We start from the raw sequence: 17990 nt of genomic DNA, 5'->3' as shown, positions 1-17990 counted from the left end.
ATGCATGCCAGGAGCTTGGTGGTGGCAGCTGCTGTCTGTCATCAGAGCTGTTGGTGGCAGAGGCAGCTACTTGTAGACACAGCCCACTATCTTCTGCATAGATGATGTCAATTTCCACAATACCAGATTGAGGTTGTTTCTGTATTATTCCCTCTGGTTCCCCTGCAGATGCCCAAACAATCCAAAAAAGTTACAGACATTGCCTCCTTGGCTACACAATCTGGAGACTAGCCCCACTCTCCAAGACTCCTTGTTTTGCTCAGATCCCTCAACCACCAACAACCTCCTCTCCCCTTCTCCGCTCCTTTCCTCCTCAGAAGGCTATACTTCTCCTCACCTTGTTGGAGAGCTCACTGAAGAAATTCTGAGCCAGCTGCACAATCTCCTCCTCAGGGTCAATGAGCAGAGTTGCCATCTCGCTCACCTGTCCCTTCACTTTCACCATGTCTTTGAGGATCAAGTGAGTCATCACAAGCCCTGCAATCTGCCTCACATCATGACAGGGGTCCCGCAGCCTGAGAAATAAATTTAATTACAGAGGGAGATGATAGGCTGCCTAGCTCCTTTCCAAAGAGCCAAGTTATCAAATGCTCCTTCAGGCCTCTCCTCTACAACCTCCAGTTCCCCAGATCCCACTGCCCCAATCTCCTCAAACAAAGGCTACTGCAACCTCTTCATCTCCCAAAGACCCAGTCTCTCCCTTGGATATTTATTTCCCTCCACCCCCAGAGCATGGTGATGCTTTACCTGGCGTACAAATGGGGGGTCCAAGGCTCTATCAGGTTGGGAAAACGGATGGCCAGGTCTCCTGCTACAATCATGAGGTTGGATCTCACACCAGGTAGAGAGGACTTCTCCAGCATGGTAAACAGGAGGCGCAACTGAGAGTCACAGAACTCAGCACTGAGGGGATGAGAGCAGGGGAGAGAAAAGCAAGACTTTATCCAGAGGGTCCTGTGAGGACAGAGTCAAGGGCAGTGTCATTCTGTCCCTTCTAGCAAAGGATGCTGTGGCCCTGGAAACAAAGTAACTGCTAAGGGGCAATATTCTGGCACTAGAAAGTGAGCAAGGTAGAGAAGAACATCATGGTCACAAGTCTGGGCATTACCTAATCATGCAGAATTTGCCAAGGGCCAGTGCTGCAGCAGCTGAGAGAGCTGGATCACGATAGACCAGAGGGTTATTGCAGATCTTGAGCACCAGTGGAATAAAGGTAGAGAACAGCTGTTTCTCTGCAGAAATGGAGGAAAAGCAATGTAAGACTGACAGCACAGCTCTCAGATATTCCTTATTTAAGAGGGATTACTCAGTTGGTCCAAAAGGCCTATTAGCCCATGCAAATGTGGTGTCCCTGCCATTTTTATGGTTGGAAGAATGCCATAAAATTCAGGATCACAAAACATATTCTAGAAGTTTACACTGTAGGAAAACTCTACAGAATTTTCCTCCAAGGAAACTATAAAGTTTCCTCCAAGGAATGAGTGTACTCCTCATTCTGGATCATGGGGTCCATGGCATTGGAAAGGGAATCACCTGAAGAAGGAGTGCCTCCTTTCAAGATGAGGACCACACTCACCATCCAGCAGCTCTGTCTCACATATATTACGAATGAGCTCTGCCTCAGTGTCATCAGCTGAGGCTCCCACAAGACCCAGATCCTCCTCCATGGTGGTCTCATTACCTGTGTCCTGTACAGAGACAAGAAAGTCGCTAAGAAAAATTTCAGAACCATGCACACCTAAGCCCCCTCCCCCACAGGGTACCTGCCTCGAGTGATAAGAAAAGTAGGGCTGGAAGGGACTTCAGGTGACCATCAAGTCCAACCCCCTACTCAAGGCAGAATGATTCATATGTAAAACCTTAACTAGCATTTGTCTAACTCTAACCTATTCTTAAAAACTCCATGCACACAAAAATTGAGATATAGATACAACAGCAAAATGACAACTATTTCAAAGAGCAAATGAATGGAGAATTGCATAATCAATTTGTCCCCTCTGATTTGAATATATTGCATTTTCTTGAATAAAATAGGCCCCAAATAAGATAAGCTTACTGTTTTTGAGCAAGCAGAATCAGGGGGAAAAAGGTTTTTCCAGAGTTATGGCTGCATAGAGCAGGGACAGAGCCTAATCTTCAGCTGACTCACCTTTCCTTTCCTGCTTAACTAAAAGCTGAAACCCTGCCTGTTGCTGAAGACTGGTCTTTGTGAGTGGATCTATGATTTTGAAAAAACCCAGAGACCCCAGGGCTATCAAACAGGAAAAGAGAAAGTAGGAGCAGCTAGCATATAGAAATATTGCCCTAAGAAAAGTTAGCTTGATTAGTGAAACATCAAGGCTGTTAAAGAGGAGAAACCACCGTTAATACCTGTGGAGTGAAAAACAATGAGGTATTAAGTCAACTGACTCCCTCAACTGCCTGAAGAGTAATGCCACTGCTACTGCACTGTGGAGCAGGAATCAAAGCAAGATGCTTCTATTTCAGGCAGAAAAAAATCAGTTTCCCCACTTGAAACATGTACTCCAATTCTGGGGAAAAGTTTTAGGGGAAAGTATGCATGGTATTCAAGTAAAAACAGTAATTATGACATAAGCCTTGGGGCTTATCAAATTTTTTTATGCAAGGGAACATCAATATGAAAGATTTAAAGAAGCCCATACATACTGATCAGTTGGAATAAAACAGGATACAGCTGTGGCAAGATACAGCTATGGCAAGCTATTTTAACACCTACAGAAAAAGAAATGGACATGCAAACCCCAAGAGCCAGTCAGACTGGTGAGGAGAACAAAGTAGTCTTTGACTTGCTGGTTGTGTGGACAAGGCAACATGGGAAACTCCACAAGGAAAAGATAAGACCTTTGTATGAAGGACAAAAGGTTACACTGCATCCAGATGATGTTCCTTAGGAAGTGCTGTGGTAATCTCACCTTGATATGATAAATGAGTGATAATGTGTTGATTTAGGTCATGGACAGATACACATTTGTGGCACTGCAAATGCTCTTATTGCCTACTAGCTGGAAAACATGTCTTTGTGGTGACTTTGTAATGCTTCAGCCAAGGGGCTGTGAGTGCATGTACACTCATATTGCTATGTTGTACTATGTCTGACAGCTTGTTGCTGCCATAGGGGCAGCCGCAACAGTCCCCTTAGATGGGGCAACAGCATGCTCTCTGATAACTCGCAGCAGTTGCAGTCCCAAGTCCTTGTTGGGCTGTAGCTTTGCTCCCTGGCAGGTTGTCAGAGAGCCAGCCTTTCCCTCTTCCTCTTTCCTAATATTTCCTTTATCTTTAGTAAAGGTGGTTTAAGAATAAAAAATGTTGTTCTGTAATTTGAGACAGCCCCCAAAACAGGAATACTTAATCACTAAGAATGAAGGATGCAGGAAATCCTTTTCTTTCAGCACAATCTCCCCCCAGCTTTGCTTTCCAAAATGCTTTGCAAAAGACAGCATCAGGCAAACCACAGAGTAGCTTCAAAACCAAAGTAGAGTCATGAGTTGGTGGGAAAGCAGGTGACAAAAATTAACTAAGGGCAAGGAGAAAAAAAGGGGACCACAACTAGGACACTAGGGTTCATCCCCTGCTGCTCTGCACACAAGAGAGAATCTTTAATGAGCATGGTCATGACTTGTACCATCTTAAGCACCTTGTTTGAGCATTGGTCGGAACTGACTGGAGAAAATGTGAACTCAACTCTTAAGTCTTCATGCCACCCCCTTACAAAATCATTGTCCGTAGAAGCTTGCTGGGGCTCCAACAAACTGAGATAAGCACACAAAGGGGCTCCAATCCCACCTTGGCACTCTGCTCTTTGGTGCTGCTGGCAGCATGTTTCTTGGCTTCCTGTTCCTCCCGAAGGACACGATGCCTGCGTAGCTCTGCACTCACTGCCCCTTCCAAATACACAACCTGCTGTAATGCCACATGTCCCACCAGAGAAATGAGATGTGTCAGCAGGAAGGTAGGGAGAGCACTGGTGCCACCAGGGATGCTGCCTGGAGAAGCCTCTAGCTCTGCTAAGGGAAAAGGGTTTAGAGTTTAGACATCTTCCCTGAATATTGCTGCCCCTCCCCACAGTAATTATGAAGGACTCCTACCAACTTCTCTTTAGCCCATCTTTACTCTTTGGAGGCCCAGGTCACTGGTACATTCACCCTTTTTCAATCCAGTTACTTCCATAATTATCTGAGTTCTCCTCTCACTGCCAAACTGCCATCCCCTGGAAGATCCCCATCTCCTCACTTGTTCCCTTACCTGGGAGGTCCAGCAGCCCATCCAGAGTCTTCTGGCTACAATCCTTCAGGATTTGAGCACATATCTCCTCAGGCCCTTCTGCTAGCTGATAGATGAGGTTCACTGCTGCTTCCATGAAGGGGAGCCAAAGAGTGCTTGGCTGGGCAAAACCTGGTGAGTAAAAGAAACACACATTATACAGGGCATCAGAACCTAAACCTACATGTCATGTCCTGCTGTTTCTCTGATCTCACCTGCACTCACAGCATCACTCAGCCATTCAAACAGCAGGTGAGTCTGTGGCAGTCGAAAGGGAGCTTGGCTCTTCCCCAGGGCTGGCTGCAAAGAGGATACCAGACAAATGAGTTGCACTACTCCTCTTACAATACTCTCTCCGCTCCAGCTTTCTGTTTCCACAAGCTCAAACTTTTCACACAATGAACTACACAAAATTATGTTATGCTGAAGTTAGTGCATCTTGTATGGGGGACAGATATCAATTTAATGGGAAGTAATGCAGAACAAAGGGATTTCTGTCACTCTGAGGTTGCAGTGAGCACTAGGAAGAAAGACTGCAGAGCTTTAGACCAAAGGACATTTCCAGCCTAAGATGGACAATCCTACAGCCTCTCTTCCCTTGGACTCTCACCTGATACAACCCTGTCCAATGAAGAATTGGGCAAAGAATGGAAAGATAACTCAAAGTACTTAATACTAATCTGTAAGTCAATGGGACAGGTCTCAACTGGTCTACTTTTCTCAGTCCTGATTATCTGCTCTAGAAAGAGGCAGTGCAAAATGGAGGGTTGTCCAATAAGTGATTTTATGCCAAGACTACCATTAGCATAAGTTTACCTTTGAAGACAAAAGAAATACATAATAACAAAGGGGAATGGTGATGAGAGCTGCAAAACAGTAAATGGGATTGGATGATCTGCATTTACAGTGGACACACCCTTAATATTTTGGGGGGTTTGATTTAAGTCACTTGTGCAGACGTTAGGAAAGTGAAATGGAATACTTGTTATATGCAATTAAACCTGGATTTGGGTGGAGCAGGAAGTCAGGCAATAAGCCACAGAGTAATTACTGGGCAAGGAGCCTGAAATGTTTGAACAACCAGTCACAGCAGAAATAGCTTCAATCTGCCTAAAGCTGCAGACGATGGACTGCTTAGCCAAGCTGATCATCAGATGTGAAAGCTGATACCAAGAAATTGTGGTCAATGAATGTGGTAAGAGCTCCACAGAGCTGCTCTGTAAATTTTTGCTACAGAGTCTCTGCCAAGGTCATCTGAGCACTGGTAGAATGAGGTTAAAGAATTAACTTAATGATCTCACAGGACACATGAACACAAGTCAAGATCCATGTAGACAAGCATGGTCTCTCCAAAATCTCTAAGTCTTAAAATACCCTGGGCATAGACCAGTGATTCTCAACCTTTTTAGCTTCAAGGCACCCCTTGTTAGTCAAAGCACCCCTTGAAAAATACCAGCTCTTAGTTTTCACTTGTGTTTTTTTACTACGGAAAAATAATAGAGCAATTCTTCTGTTGCAAAACTCAGAAAGACCACGACAGGTTAGAACATTTTTGACACTACAGATTCCTATTTGAAATCTCTGGGTTTATCTTGTGAATTGAGTTTGCACACCTAATAGGGCTAACTTTGCATGGCACCACTGAATGGATCTCAAGGCATGCCAGGGTGCCATGGTACCCTGACTGAGAATCACTAGTATAGATAGATGAAATAATCGTGCCAACCGAAAAGGAGGCAGATGGGGACCTATCATATTTCAAACTGATCTGTTTGAGGGAAAAAGATGTGCATTATATGCACCAAAAAAAAAAAAAAAAAAGGTAAATCTAATGCTTTGAAAACGTTCCTTCAAACGGTGCATCCTAAACCAGTAAATGAGCAATGATTCATTGCTCATTTACTGATTGACACCAATTTATAAAATGATCATTGAACAATGATTTATAAAAATAAATTATATAAAGTTATATTTAATACACTAGTCCTTTGAACTAAGAGCTGTGCACTTTTCAAAATGAAATGAAAATCAAGGAAAAATGTCAAATGTTTGAGGCAGAGCTTTACAAACACAACACAAAAGGTCATGTACTGTATTGGCTTAATTCATTGGAGGATCCAAAGGCTGTACTAACAAATTCAGAAGACTTGCCAAGTCAGCACAGGCCCCGAGACCTTGCCCCTAAATCCAGCAGACATCAGGTATCTCATCAGGATCATCCACTGAGTCCATTTGGGTGGTCTCATGCTCCCATTTTATAGCTTTTCTATATCTGACTTCTGATTGTTTCCTGTCTCAAATTAATACTTATGACTTCACTGACCATGGAAACCCATTCTCTCTAGTTCTTGGAAAAAGACACCAGTCAGTTCAGTTATTTTGGAGGTGGGAATTTACACAACAAAAGAGTAGTCAAAACAGAGTGCAACCAGAAAACAACACTGCTGTCAAGCACCATATTATAGGAAGGAGGAAGGACAACATCCTTCAGCCTCTAGTGTTGAATGAGAAACCAGAGAACTGCAGAAAAAAAGCCCTGATATAGCTGCAGGTCATAAATGAGACCCAATATTTTCAAGAACCATTTTTAACAAGTGTACCCTCTTTGGTCTCAAAGTTTCAGTTCATGTACCCCTTCATATTTTTTTCTGTTTTTAAGGGTGGGGGTGCAGATCAAGGCCCCTGCGGTAAGGGAGGGAGTGTAGCATAGGCAGGAGCAGGGCTGGGGTGAAAGGGGCCGCAGCCAGGGCCCCACTCATCCCGGCCCCTGCTCCTGCCCCACTCCCTCCCTCACCACGGGGACCTTGATCTGCCCCTCTCCCGTGGTGAGGGAGGGAGTGAGGCTTGGGATTGAGCCCCCCACAGTGCAGAAGGGAATGGGACAGGGGTGAATCATTCAAACCTGGCCCTGGCCCACTCCCTCCTGCACTGTGGGGATTGTCCCATGAGCCGGCCTGGCTGGGCCCCATTCACAGTGGGCCAGGTTGTGGGACAATCGGAGCCCAGCCACTCCTTCAGGGGCACAGGTGGGCAAGGCTCCCTCTGCTGTGCGCACCACAGGAGAATCGGGGTGGGGGCATGTGCTCCCCTGCTCTGTGTCCCTAGAGGAGCTGCCGGGCTCCAATTGTCCCATGACCTGGCCAGGCCGGGTTGTGGGACAATCCCCACAGTGCAGAACGGAGTGGGCCAGGGGCAGGACTGAATGATTCGCCCCCGCCCCATTCCCTCGTGGGTGGTGGTGGCGCTGGGAGTGGAGGCTATGGAGGGGGCTGCAGCCACCCCAAAATTCACCGTAGCCGCCCCACCCCCTCCTTCCCAGTGCAGCCCAATCCAACAGCCCCACCAGGAACAGCTCGGTGCTACCCTACCCCCAGGCCACAGCAGCCCACCCTGCCCTGCCCCGTCTACTGATCCTGGGGTGCATGTAGCAGCAGTGCTGGGAGGTGAGGCCGAACAGAGGCGGGGCTCACACGTGGTCGCCACTGCCACTGTTACCCCTGGTTGCGTGCTGCCCTGCTTTCCTATGGCCAATTGCACACAGCCGGGGGTGGGCACAATCTTCCCCCCGGCCATTCAGATGTGTTGGGGCGGGGAGGTGCTGCGATGTGCTGTGGGGGGCTAGTGGTTGCCAGCGCATCCACCCTCTTCCCCCTCCCCCGGGTAAGAGGCCAACGCACTAGGGAAGACACCACTGCTGCGCTCCAGGCATACCCCCTATGTCCTAAGTACCCCTGGGGTATTCGTACCCCCAGTTGACAACCCCTGCGCTAGATAATAAATCACTTAGTTATAAAAGTGGGTAACAGGTTTTGGTAAGAGAAATGTATGTATCCAAAACAATGTTTATTTAATAAAAACAGCCTTTTAAGTTGCTTATGCCTAACATGAATCATGAACAAGTTAGTTAGCTAATAAGTAATATATCACTCTGTTTTCAACTATAGCAAAATTAAAGAAAATATTAAGCCACAGAATTGTTTAAAGTGTTTAACTATACTATACCATCCTAGGTAGCAAAACAAATATACCAAATGTAGCGCAATCCTTAGTTAGTTGTAATTACTCATAGCTAAAATGGTTGTGCCAACCAGTGTGAATACAAGTTTCTTCAGAAAATACCTCAAGTACAAATGGAAATGCTGACAAAGATCCGTGCTTTAAAACAGGGCTTTGTGTTTGGCGATTAATATCAATACACCCGGCTCCTCAGCAGGGCAGTTATTCCCTTGTAAAACCTGTTGGTGAAACCCCCCCAAAATGTGCCATCCCTACTTATCCCTCATGCGACCTAGCCTCCACCCCACTTCGTTCCCTTTCCTTTCCTTTTTTTCTCCTTTTCTCCTTCTCTTTTTCTTTCCCACTTCTTTTCTCTCTTCTTCCCTCCCCTCCCCATCCCCAGCTGGATCCAGTTGTCTTTGCCCACGAAGGACGAAAGTATAATTTATCACCAAATAAAGTAGGTCTTGCCCTGCCAATTATCTTTCAGCTGACACTAGTGAAACCAGATAAATTGCACAGATGGGAGGCCCTAAGTTTGAAGTTTATTTTTTAACATGGGGAGTGCTCATCGGAAGATGCCTAGCTCCTGTTCTGTGAGCTCCCTGATGAAGGAAGAATGTTACCTTGTTGCAACCAGCCAGTTTGGAGATAGCATTGCACACTTCTTTGGCAAAGCCATAGTCTTTGTGAACCTTCTCATCTAGCCCCACTGTCACCAAAACATCCAAGTTACTGCCCACGATCTCTGGCTTTCCCCTGTAGTGAGGTAAAACATACAAGAGTTGCCAAGAGTAACTCTAGAAAGCTTGCAGCAAACATACAACCAGCCAAGGTTTACTTTGTGCAGAGGAAGAATGGAGACTTGGGCATGAGTTGTTTTCAGCTGACACCAGATTCAGCTGAGAAGGCAGTAAACCATACTTCTGCAAGTTGGATATTACACATGCTGTAATGGGGGTCTGAACATTGGAATGCATTGAAGTAAACAGCTATTTGCATTGTAGTAAAAACACTGCCAAGTCTTCCACAGTCCACCACCTTCCAGAACAGTCTTTTAGGATAAGAAAGGGGGAATGAGGAGCAGTCATCATGGCTGTCATGGGAACAGTCAATTATTTATAGAGACAGCTATACTTCGAGCTTACCTTGCCATCATGCCCAGCAGCATGATAGCAGCCTGGCGCTCCAGTGATGAACACTGGGATTTCTCTGTGAACTGCTCCCAAAGCAACTGGATCACAGATGGCTTTATTTCATCTTTCTGAACAAACTCGCTGATCTGGGGAGGAACAGGATACAATAACTAGTCATACAAAACTAGAACAAGTGGAATGGCTTCCACAGTCCATCTGTGCCCCAGGAGGGCATTTTATTGGAAGGACTATAACATTTTGAGCAGGACAAAGGCTCAAGGCAGACTCAAACATACTAGGCGTGCACCAATAGAGATTTTTTGGGCTGATACCAATGGCCAATTTTTAACGAGCCATGCTGGCTGATACCGATCCGATTCTGACACGCAGCCCCGCAGCGTGGAGAGTGGCTGGTAAGTCTGTTGTGGGGAAAGGGGGGAGAGAAGGGGTGTGTATGGGGAAAGGGGGAGGGGGGGGGCACATCGAGGCCCCTGCGGTGAGGGGGGAAGCGGAGCTGGTGCTGGGGCAGGTGCTGCCCAGCTGGGCTGTGGGGGCACCTCCTGCCACTGTGCTCACCCTGGGAGGCATGGGGGCATGTGACCCTGGGTATGTGCGTGGGGTGGGGTAAGGTGCTGTGCCTGGCTCATCCCAGCGAGGGCTGGGCCAGACTGCACTCGGCAGCGGTGCTGGGAGGGGGGGTTGGCGGGGACTACAGCAAATTCTGGGGTGGCTTCAGCCACCCAAGCCTCCTTTCCTGCCCCACTGACTCCTTCACTGCAGGCTCTGTCCCGTGCCCCACTTGGACAGCACCTACCCCTACCCCTGCTCCACTCCCTCCCTCACCGCAGGGGCCTCAACCTGCCCCTCCCCCCCACGCCCCTTTTCTCCACCAGCCGGACCCAGCTGCTCTTCATGCTGCCGGGCTGTGCTATAACTACACGCATGCATGTGGTATTCATCGGCCACATTAAACAAAAAAAAGCCGATTGCCAACGCTCTCAATTTTTCTCATATCGATGCCAATCCGATATGGAATCAATGTATCGGTGCACCTCTAAAACATACAGAATGGGATTAGCACTTACTATTTCCTCCAAGCACTGAATGGTCCCAAGCGAGGCATCCACCATAAGGAAGGAGAGAGATTGCACCTGGTTCTGGGCCCTAACTCTGTTTTGGAGATAGACAGAAGACAGTTTGCACGATTACTCTCCTAGATCCAGAATCCACAAACAGGGATAGATAATTTTCTTGCCACAGTAACAGGAATGATTTAAGGGAGCCTGTCCAGATATATGTTCCACTAGGTAATATCATCCAAGCAATTCATATGTTCAAGTTGAGATTTTTTTTGTCTTAATAGTACCTGTAAAGCATAATGTAGAACCTATAGAGCAGGGGTGGGCAAAACATGGCTCATGGGCCAAATCTGGCCCACCAACAGACTCAATCTGGCCCATGGGTGGACAACTGCCAACTCACTGGATCTGGTCTGTGGGCAGCTGGTGACTGACTGCCACGTGGTGCCAGGCAGGTGGAACTACTTCCACCGAGCAGCATCAGCCCTCAACACAGCAGTATCAGCTGTGGACCTGGGCAGGGCTTCTGCTGCAGCAGGCAGGCAGGCAGGCAGGCGGTGGCATTAGCTGTGGATGCCACTGGCATGTTCAGAAGCCCTGATGCAGAACCCGCTGGCAGCAACCACAGCCAATGTTGTCACTCTCCCAGCACAATGAAAGCTCCTGCCTGGAGCCCTGATCTGGAACATACTAGCAGCATCAGATGTGGATACAGGCAAGAACTTCTACTGTAGCGGACGGACAGCACCATCAGCTGTGACACTGCCAGCAGGTTCTGCATTGGGGTTCTGGAACCTGCTCACTATGACCATAGCTGATACTGCCACCCACCTGCCACAGTGGAAGTCTCCATTTGGGTCCACAGCTGAGCTTCAGGGCTCCTGACAAACAACAGCTCTGGCCAGGTTCAGGAGCAAGACAGAGGTGAGAAGAGACAGACAGAGACAGATGGATGTGGTTTTCGACAGGTCCCCAAAACTCATTAAATAGCCCTCCAGTCAACATAATTGCCTATCCCTGCTATAGAGGGTAGGGTAGATCTGCACATCCTCACACTCTGCACCAAAGGGCCCTCTAATTCTTCCATTTCTTCTCAGCTACAGAATCCCAAGATGCCAGAGGATCATAAGAGAATGGAAGGCATAATATGGAATGTGTATAGGGACAAGACAGCTGAAGAACACAAGACTGACGGAACCTTCTGTGCCATCAAGTTCAAGCCTCTGCAACCATAGGCAACCATGCAACAAAGGATTTGTCCAAAACAGTCCACAGAAATGTCCTTTCTAGCCCCTCTTTCCTACCACAGCCACAAAGCACCCTATGAGGGAAATGTCTACAATGTGCCACGAGAAGAGGAGACAAGGGTCTCTCTCAAGCTGCCAGTTACTGTGATAAGCAACTTCTTTCTCCTTGAAGTGTTTGACCATTTGCACATAAAGAATCAAAACAGTTTCCAAATTCACTTGCAGGCAAGATGCAGTCCTGGGCAAAGAATGACTATAGAACTGCTTTCTCAACTACAATATCTGACCTGAATGCTTCAGTAAGCTCATAGGCAGACAAGGTTCCTTGGGTGAATTTGATATCTTTTATTAGACCAACCCAAATGGTTGGAGAATAGTTATTAAGCAAGCTTTCAGGTCTGACGAAGGGTTTTTGAACCCGAAAGCTTGCTTAATAACTATTCTCCAACCATTTGGGTTGGTCTAATAAAAGATATCAAATATACCCAAGGAACCTTGTCTGCCTATGTCCTTAGACCAACATGGCTACAACCTAAACCTCAGTAAGCTCATAGCACTTGCCAGGTGCCAGCCTGGCAGATATCTAGAATGCTGAAATTCTTGGAAATCCACAGCTTACTTGGGTTCTGGTGGAGTGTGCTCTAAGTACTGCTGGCTCCAGCCTTAGCTGTACTAAATTCTGTTATGAAATCGGAGGGTTCTATTTAGCATGGTACAGGCTACAGCAAAAGCTCTGTTATCCGGCATCCCCTGGGAATGGGGGATGCCAGTTAATCAAATATGCCGGTTAATCAAATGTGCACTCTCTGGTGCACTCCCTGGCACCAGTGTGCTGGAGGACAGGGAGGGGGGCCCTGCGCAGGCTGCTTTGCCCCAGGCCATGATCCAAAGAAGTGAAGAACTCGGCTTGTGGTGACGAAACCGAAAGTGGGACTTCCAATTTTGCTTTTGCTACGTCCCTCAGATGCTGGTTAGTGGAGCTTTCCAGTTGATAAACTACCAGATAACACAGCTTTTGCTGTATATCCTTTCATTCTTCCACTATGGCAAAAAAAGCAATGGGAACAATATGAAGGATCTGGAAAGAGCAACACCTCCACTCTGTCGGAGATTTCAGAAGAAATGCTAACAACTAGATCTTCTGGATCATCTCAGGTAAGACTCCAATACAGCTTGGGACAGGAACTTAGAATATGTCCTCTCACAAACTTTTTCCTGGATAGAACAAAGGTATATGGAGAATCTGCCATTAGCATCTCGATCTGCATTTTGACTGAAGAGGACTACAAACTAAGATCTCACCTATCTGTGAAAATACCTGAAACTTACAGGTTGACATAATATCATAAGTTCATCAGAGCTGCAAAGACAAAGTTCAGGTCCCAAAGGGACCAGACTTCTCCCCAGAGGGAAGACCAGGATCAGATCCTTGGAAAACTTCAGTGCCATGGCCTGAAGACCAACTGGGTTTCCGTGGCAGGGAAAAGGAGAGGATGGCTTATATAAACAACAGCCAGATGGGCTTGAACTAAATTTAAAGATTAGCCACTGCAATTCAGCTCCAGCAGATGATCCAAATTTTTTAGCAAAGAGATCTCATATGTGGTTAGGGACCTTATGCTATACCATGCTGAAAATCTAATCAGAAGCAACAGTTTCTAGTTGTAAGGGAAGTATAGATTAGATATTAGGAAGAACTTTCTTGCTAGCGGGGTAGTAAAGCACTAGAACAGGTTACCTGGAGACCTTGTGGCATCTCCATCCTTGGAGGTTTTCAAGACCCAGCTAGACAAAGCCTTGGCTGGTATGATATAGTTGGGGATGGTCCTGCTTTGAGCAGGGGGTTGGACTAGATGACTTCCTGAGGTTGCTTCCAACCCTAACTTTATATGATTTTAATTCTTTTGGCCTCCCTTGTACAGCCTTTCTTGCTATTGATAAGTATGCCTCTAACCAAAAAAAGAAAGAAGTGAGTGAAATTTGATAAGTCTTCAAAAAGGGTTGTTATGAGAGAATGGCAATCAACTGTACTCTCTGTCCACAGGAGACAGGACAAGTAGCAACAGCTTTCAATTTCTCTTGTTGCTATTTAGGCTGGATATGGGGGTGGTTCAAGATGAGCACATTACCTAGAGAGGCTGTGGGAATCAGTCACTGGGAGTTTCTAAGGTGCGAAGTAGACAAACATTTGTCTGAGACAGAAGGAACTTCCCTGTTAAAGCAGTGGGGGCTGGACAAGACAAACTCCTGAATTCCCTTCTAGCCCTATTTTCTATTATTCTGTTCTGCCTGCCGTTCTGAAGACCACAAAGATGAACTGCTTACAGGTATATTTGAGCGCAGATGCATCAGTTGTCCCCTATGAAGGGATGCAGTCAGACTGTCATTTTGCTCTCCCTGTGGATGCTTCAAATATGACTATGCTACTGTCCATCATAATTTGTAAGTAAAGTGACAAAAAATGTTGTAGAAATTGCTTGTAAGCTCCAGGGATGGTTTTCTGCTCCAAGATGTTTGTGTGCAGCTGCCCCAACTAGGTGAGTGTAAACAAGTTACTGGGTTGATGTAAAACAGTTCTGTAGCTCTGAGAGTCATTTGGTAACATTCACCAACTTTTCTAGGAAGTAGGAGCTGATTAACTAGGATTTGCCAACTACCCTAGACCTCAGTTACAGAGTGCTCCTTTGCTCAGTGTGCATTGCTGAAGAATATGCACAAATTCACTAATAATCTCAACAGGAATCTGGGAGATTCAGTGCCAGGACCTTATTAGGAAAGGTGAAGCCCCTTAAAAATCACTTAATTCAGAGATGTTTAACCATTTGTTTTTTTGTTTTGTTTTTTAAAGTGGGCCAAACCTTAACGATCAGAAATGAACCAAGAACCAGACAGAAAACATTGTCAGAGCGCTGCATAATGCAGGGAGGCCTCTGAGCTTACCAACTGTCAGTACAGGCTCTGGTCAGAGCTACTGCTTTCACATTGCTCCAGGAGACCAGAAAGTGAACACTACCACTGATTGTCTCCTCTTTTTCCCCTTCATTGAATTCAGTGACAGGGGAAAAAAAAGAAAAGAGGGGACAAGCAGCAATCCTCTGAGAATTCATCCTCTGAACTCTGGAGCAACATCAGAATGGAGGCTCCAGCCACCGCACACAGACACACTGGTAAGTTCAGCAAGCTTGCTGTGCATGTGGAGCTCCAGCAGGCAAAACACTGTTTACATCGGCTTTGCAGGTTGGACAGCTGACAGGCTGTAGGGTGAGCAGCACTAACTTAATGAAGGGCAGTTGGGTGAGTTACCCCATTTGGGGACAAGGAAGATAATGGGCTTGGGCACCCATGTAAAGGGTTGGATCACTAGATTCTAGGAGTTCCTATGCTCTGAAAATAGGAGCCACTGATGAAGAAGGCCCAGCCTACACAACCAAGGCCTGAGATGGACCTTACAAAGGTCCATTGTGGAACTCTCCTGCTTGTTACTACACCCAGGGTCAATACAGCTATGCATATAAACTTAGGAATGGATTCTGGGCCCAGAACGTTGCGTAATATGCTCCTTCTGAAGGGAGTCCTAGAGACACTTTATCACTGAAAGAGCCCTGGATTTACTGTGCTGGACACAGGAAAGAGGAGAGATTCCTTGTGAATACTAGTATGAATGGCCAGAGTCCTGATTCTCAGAATTAAATGTGTCCAAGAAGCAACGTGGAGTGCCCTAGTATCAGTGAACACTCCCCATGTGATCTGGCGCTGGCTGGTGTCAAGAGTTTCCAGTAAGCTGCTCCATATCTCTTTAAGCAGACAGAACCAATGCGGGGCTGGAAGAACAATTTCCCATGGGCTTATGCAGCATGGCAGACGCCAATGTCAAAGACCCCTTATGGTAGTCCTGGTGTTTATGCAGTGCCAGCAGAGAGGATTCCCTGGACCTGCATTTCAGTGCTAAATCACTGAATCCCAAGTGGGAGATTTTTCCCTTGAGCCCCCCTTGCACCATCTTTCACCCAGGCCAGCTTTTCTGAGGCTGCCCTATAACTTCCATGTTCTTCATATATGTGCATGCATCTGGATCTTGTACTCTAAGATCCAACTCTAAGCCCGTAGATTTACCAAGCAAGTACAACTGAAGCCTGGCCTTTGTCCTTCCTGTTGTGGGAAGTATTAACAAATTGCAAAGTTCCCTATAAAGTTTGGCTTCTCCAACCACTAGACACTTAGGATGCCCACTATTGGCAGGAATGGCCTTTTCAGACAACGGACAACATTTAAAGGCTATACTGCTTGAAGAGCCCATGGTGGAGCATTTCAAGTCTCACTTTCAAGGACTCCTCCTCTCTTGGAAGAAAAAAAAAAAATCTAGGAAAGCAACATGTTCAAAGCCAAAAACAGAACTTTCTTTCCTCACTTTTCTTCTTTATGGACAAGACCAAGGATAATTAATTAGAATGTACAAAACCTTGTAAAAAATGGAAGCAAGTAAAACATAGGCTGAGAAGCTGACACTGTGGTCAGAATGGAGAACAGAAATGCTTCACCTCAGGCCAAGAATCTGAAGGGTAGGGACATGAACAAGCAACATTTTTGTGTGCTTGGTACAGAGCACAAGAAGGAACAAGACACAGGTGCACTATACGGATACGGCTCCAAGCTTCAGCACAAGAGTTATACAACTCTTGTGTCAAGTCAACACATCCACAACAAAATGTACGTATGGACAAGCACTGGGAGCAGAGAGTGTCCATGTGACAGGTCACAAGGAAATGCTTAGATATCTGGCAGCATAGCGCATTTTAGAACTGTACAAAAATTGGAAGCAACCAGGAGAAAAAGCATCCTTGCTGACTGACTCGCATCCCTCCTTGCAGCACAGCATTTACTAGCACAAGGGTGGCTTAATCTGCAGCACGAGCCACAAGTGGCATGGGCAGTCTGTGAGGCATGTAGCAGACTGGGGAAGAGACAAGCAATACAGTGGTATATAAGGCAGAGAATAGAAAGCAGAGCCTATCACGCAGGGAGCACAGATCAAGGAGCAGAAAGCAGAGCAGGAGACTGGGCAAGGGAAGGGAATGGAGTGGCAACGAGGGAGGGTGCAGAGCTAATTTGTAGCATACCTACCAAATAGTTTGGCCCCCACTGTTTTAGCATTTCAGTTCAGTGTGAAATACAGCTTAGTGCTAGCTGCTGGCATGCTAGCATCTCCCAAGAGGCATGCTAGGATTTAGAGATTCCTTACCTCTCAGAATCCCCGCTGGGGCTCAGGTAGAGCCTCCTATAGGCACTCAGCACAGCTTCTCTAATGCTCAGCTCCTTTGACCATATGAGAGGGAGCATCCTGCGAACTCCAAGCACTGCCTGAGGGACTCCAAACTGTGAGACTGTTACAAAGAACTCAATGGCCTCTTGCACAACTGTAGGAAGTAGAAAGATGTTAGTGCAGCTTTGCACAGCTCCTCCCTTTCCAGTATGGCAACTATCCCTGCCACCGACAAGTAAAACTGGTTCATACACCTACTGCTGCATACACACCATAGCAAACCTAAAATCATTACTGAGAGTTAGCAGATGACAAAAAACAGGAGCATGAATGATAAATAATGAAGGACAGGGTCAGTGGTATGGACAGATCTGGACTGCTTGGAAGATGGGTGAAGTTAAACCGCATTTTTAAAAACAGCCAAAAGTAGGCCATACAGACAGGTCATATCTACGAAATGATAGATTACATCCCAGGGAGCAGCAATTCTGAAAAAGAATCAGCATCGTGGCAAACAATTAGGGGCGCACAGATACAGATTTTGGGGGCCGATATTGATAGACCATTTTTAAGGAGGTATATCAGCTGACACCGATCCGATAAAGCTATGTGCAGCTGGTAAGTCTGTTGTGGTGGAAGAGGAACGGGGAGGGAAGGGGCGTGGGGGAGGCAGATTAACGCTCCCCATGGTGAGGTAAGAAGTGGGCCTGGGGCTGGGGCAGGCAGTGCCCAGCTGGGGCAGAGCAGGGCGCAGGATGGAGCCGTGGCTCGTCCAGGGGGCGTGGGGAGGGGGAGCAGCTTCTGCTGCTGCGTGCACCCCGGGAGGGAACAGAGGGGTGGGGAGGATGTGTGCCCCCAGATCTACGCAGGGCAGGGTAGGCTGCAGCTGCAGGCTGGGGCCAGAAGCCGTGCTGGGCTCTTACCAGAGTGGGGGGAAAGGAAGGGGGAGGAGTGGGTGGCGCCCAGGGCAAGCGGTGGCAGCGCTGGGAGC

The 17990-nt window shown here is 46.8% G+C and overlaps 1 protein-coding gene across 1 annotated transcript in view; it reads right to left on the bottom strand.

Moving 5' to 3' along the window:
- The window catches only part of NCAPD2 (non-SMC condensin I complex subunit D2), a gene marked incomplete at its 5' end in the record, with an annotated part of 58768 nt that overhangs the window by 21133 nt on the left and 19645 nt on the right, over window positions 1-17990 (bottom strand). The window contains 11 exons of the mRNA XM_025211935.1: window positions 338-515; window positions 748-903; window positions 1109-1232; window positions 1577-1688; window positions 3805-4025; window positions 4264-4413; window positions 4497-4581; window positions 8904-9036; window positions 9426-9559; window positions 10499-10583; window positions 16979-17153. Of these exons, the coding sequence (XP_025067720.1) occupies window positions 338-515; window positions 748-903; window positions 1109-1232; window positions 1577-1688; window positions 3805-4025; window positions 4264-4413; window positions 4497-4581; window positions 8904-9036; window positions 9426-9559; window positions 10499-10583; window positions 16979-17153 (1553 nt within the window). The remainder of the gene's footprint in view (window positions 1-337; window positions 516-747; window positions 904-1108; window positions 1233-1576; window positions 1689-3804; window positions 4026-4263; window positions 4414-4496; window positions 4582-8903; window positions 9037-9425; window positions 9560-10498; window positions 10584-16978; window positions 17154-17990) is intronic.

Source organism: Alligator sinensis, unplaced genomic scaffold, assembly GCF_000455745.1.
Source record: "Alligator sinensis unplaced genomic scaffold, ASM45574v1 scaffold1238_1, whole genome shotgun sequence".
In the NCBI taxonomy this organism is placed as follows: domain Eukaryota; kingdom Metazoa; phylum Chordata; order Crocodylia; family Alligatoridae; genus Alligator; species Alligator sinensis.
This window is presented reverse-complemented; position numbering and strand designations above follow the sequence as displayed.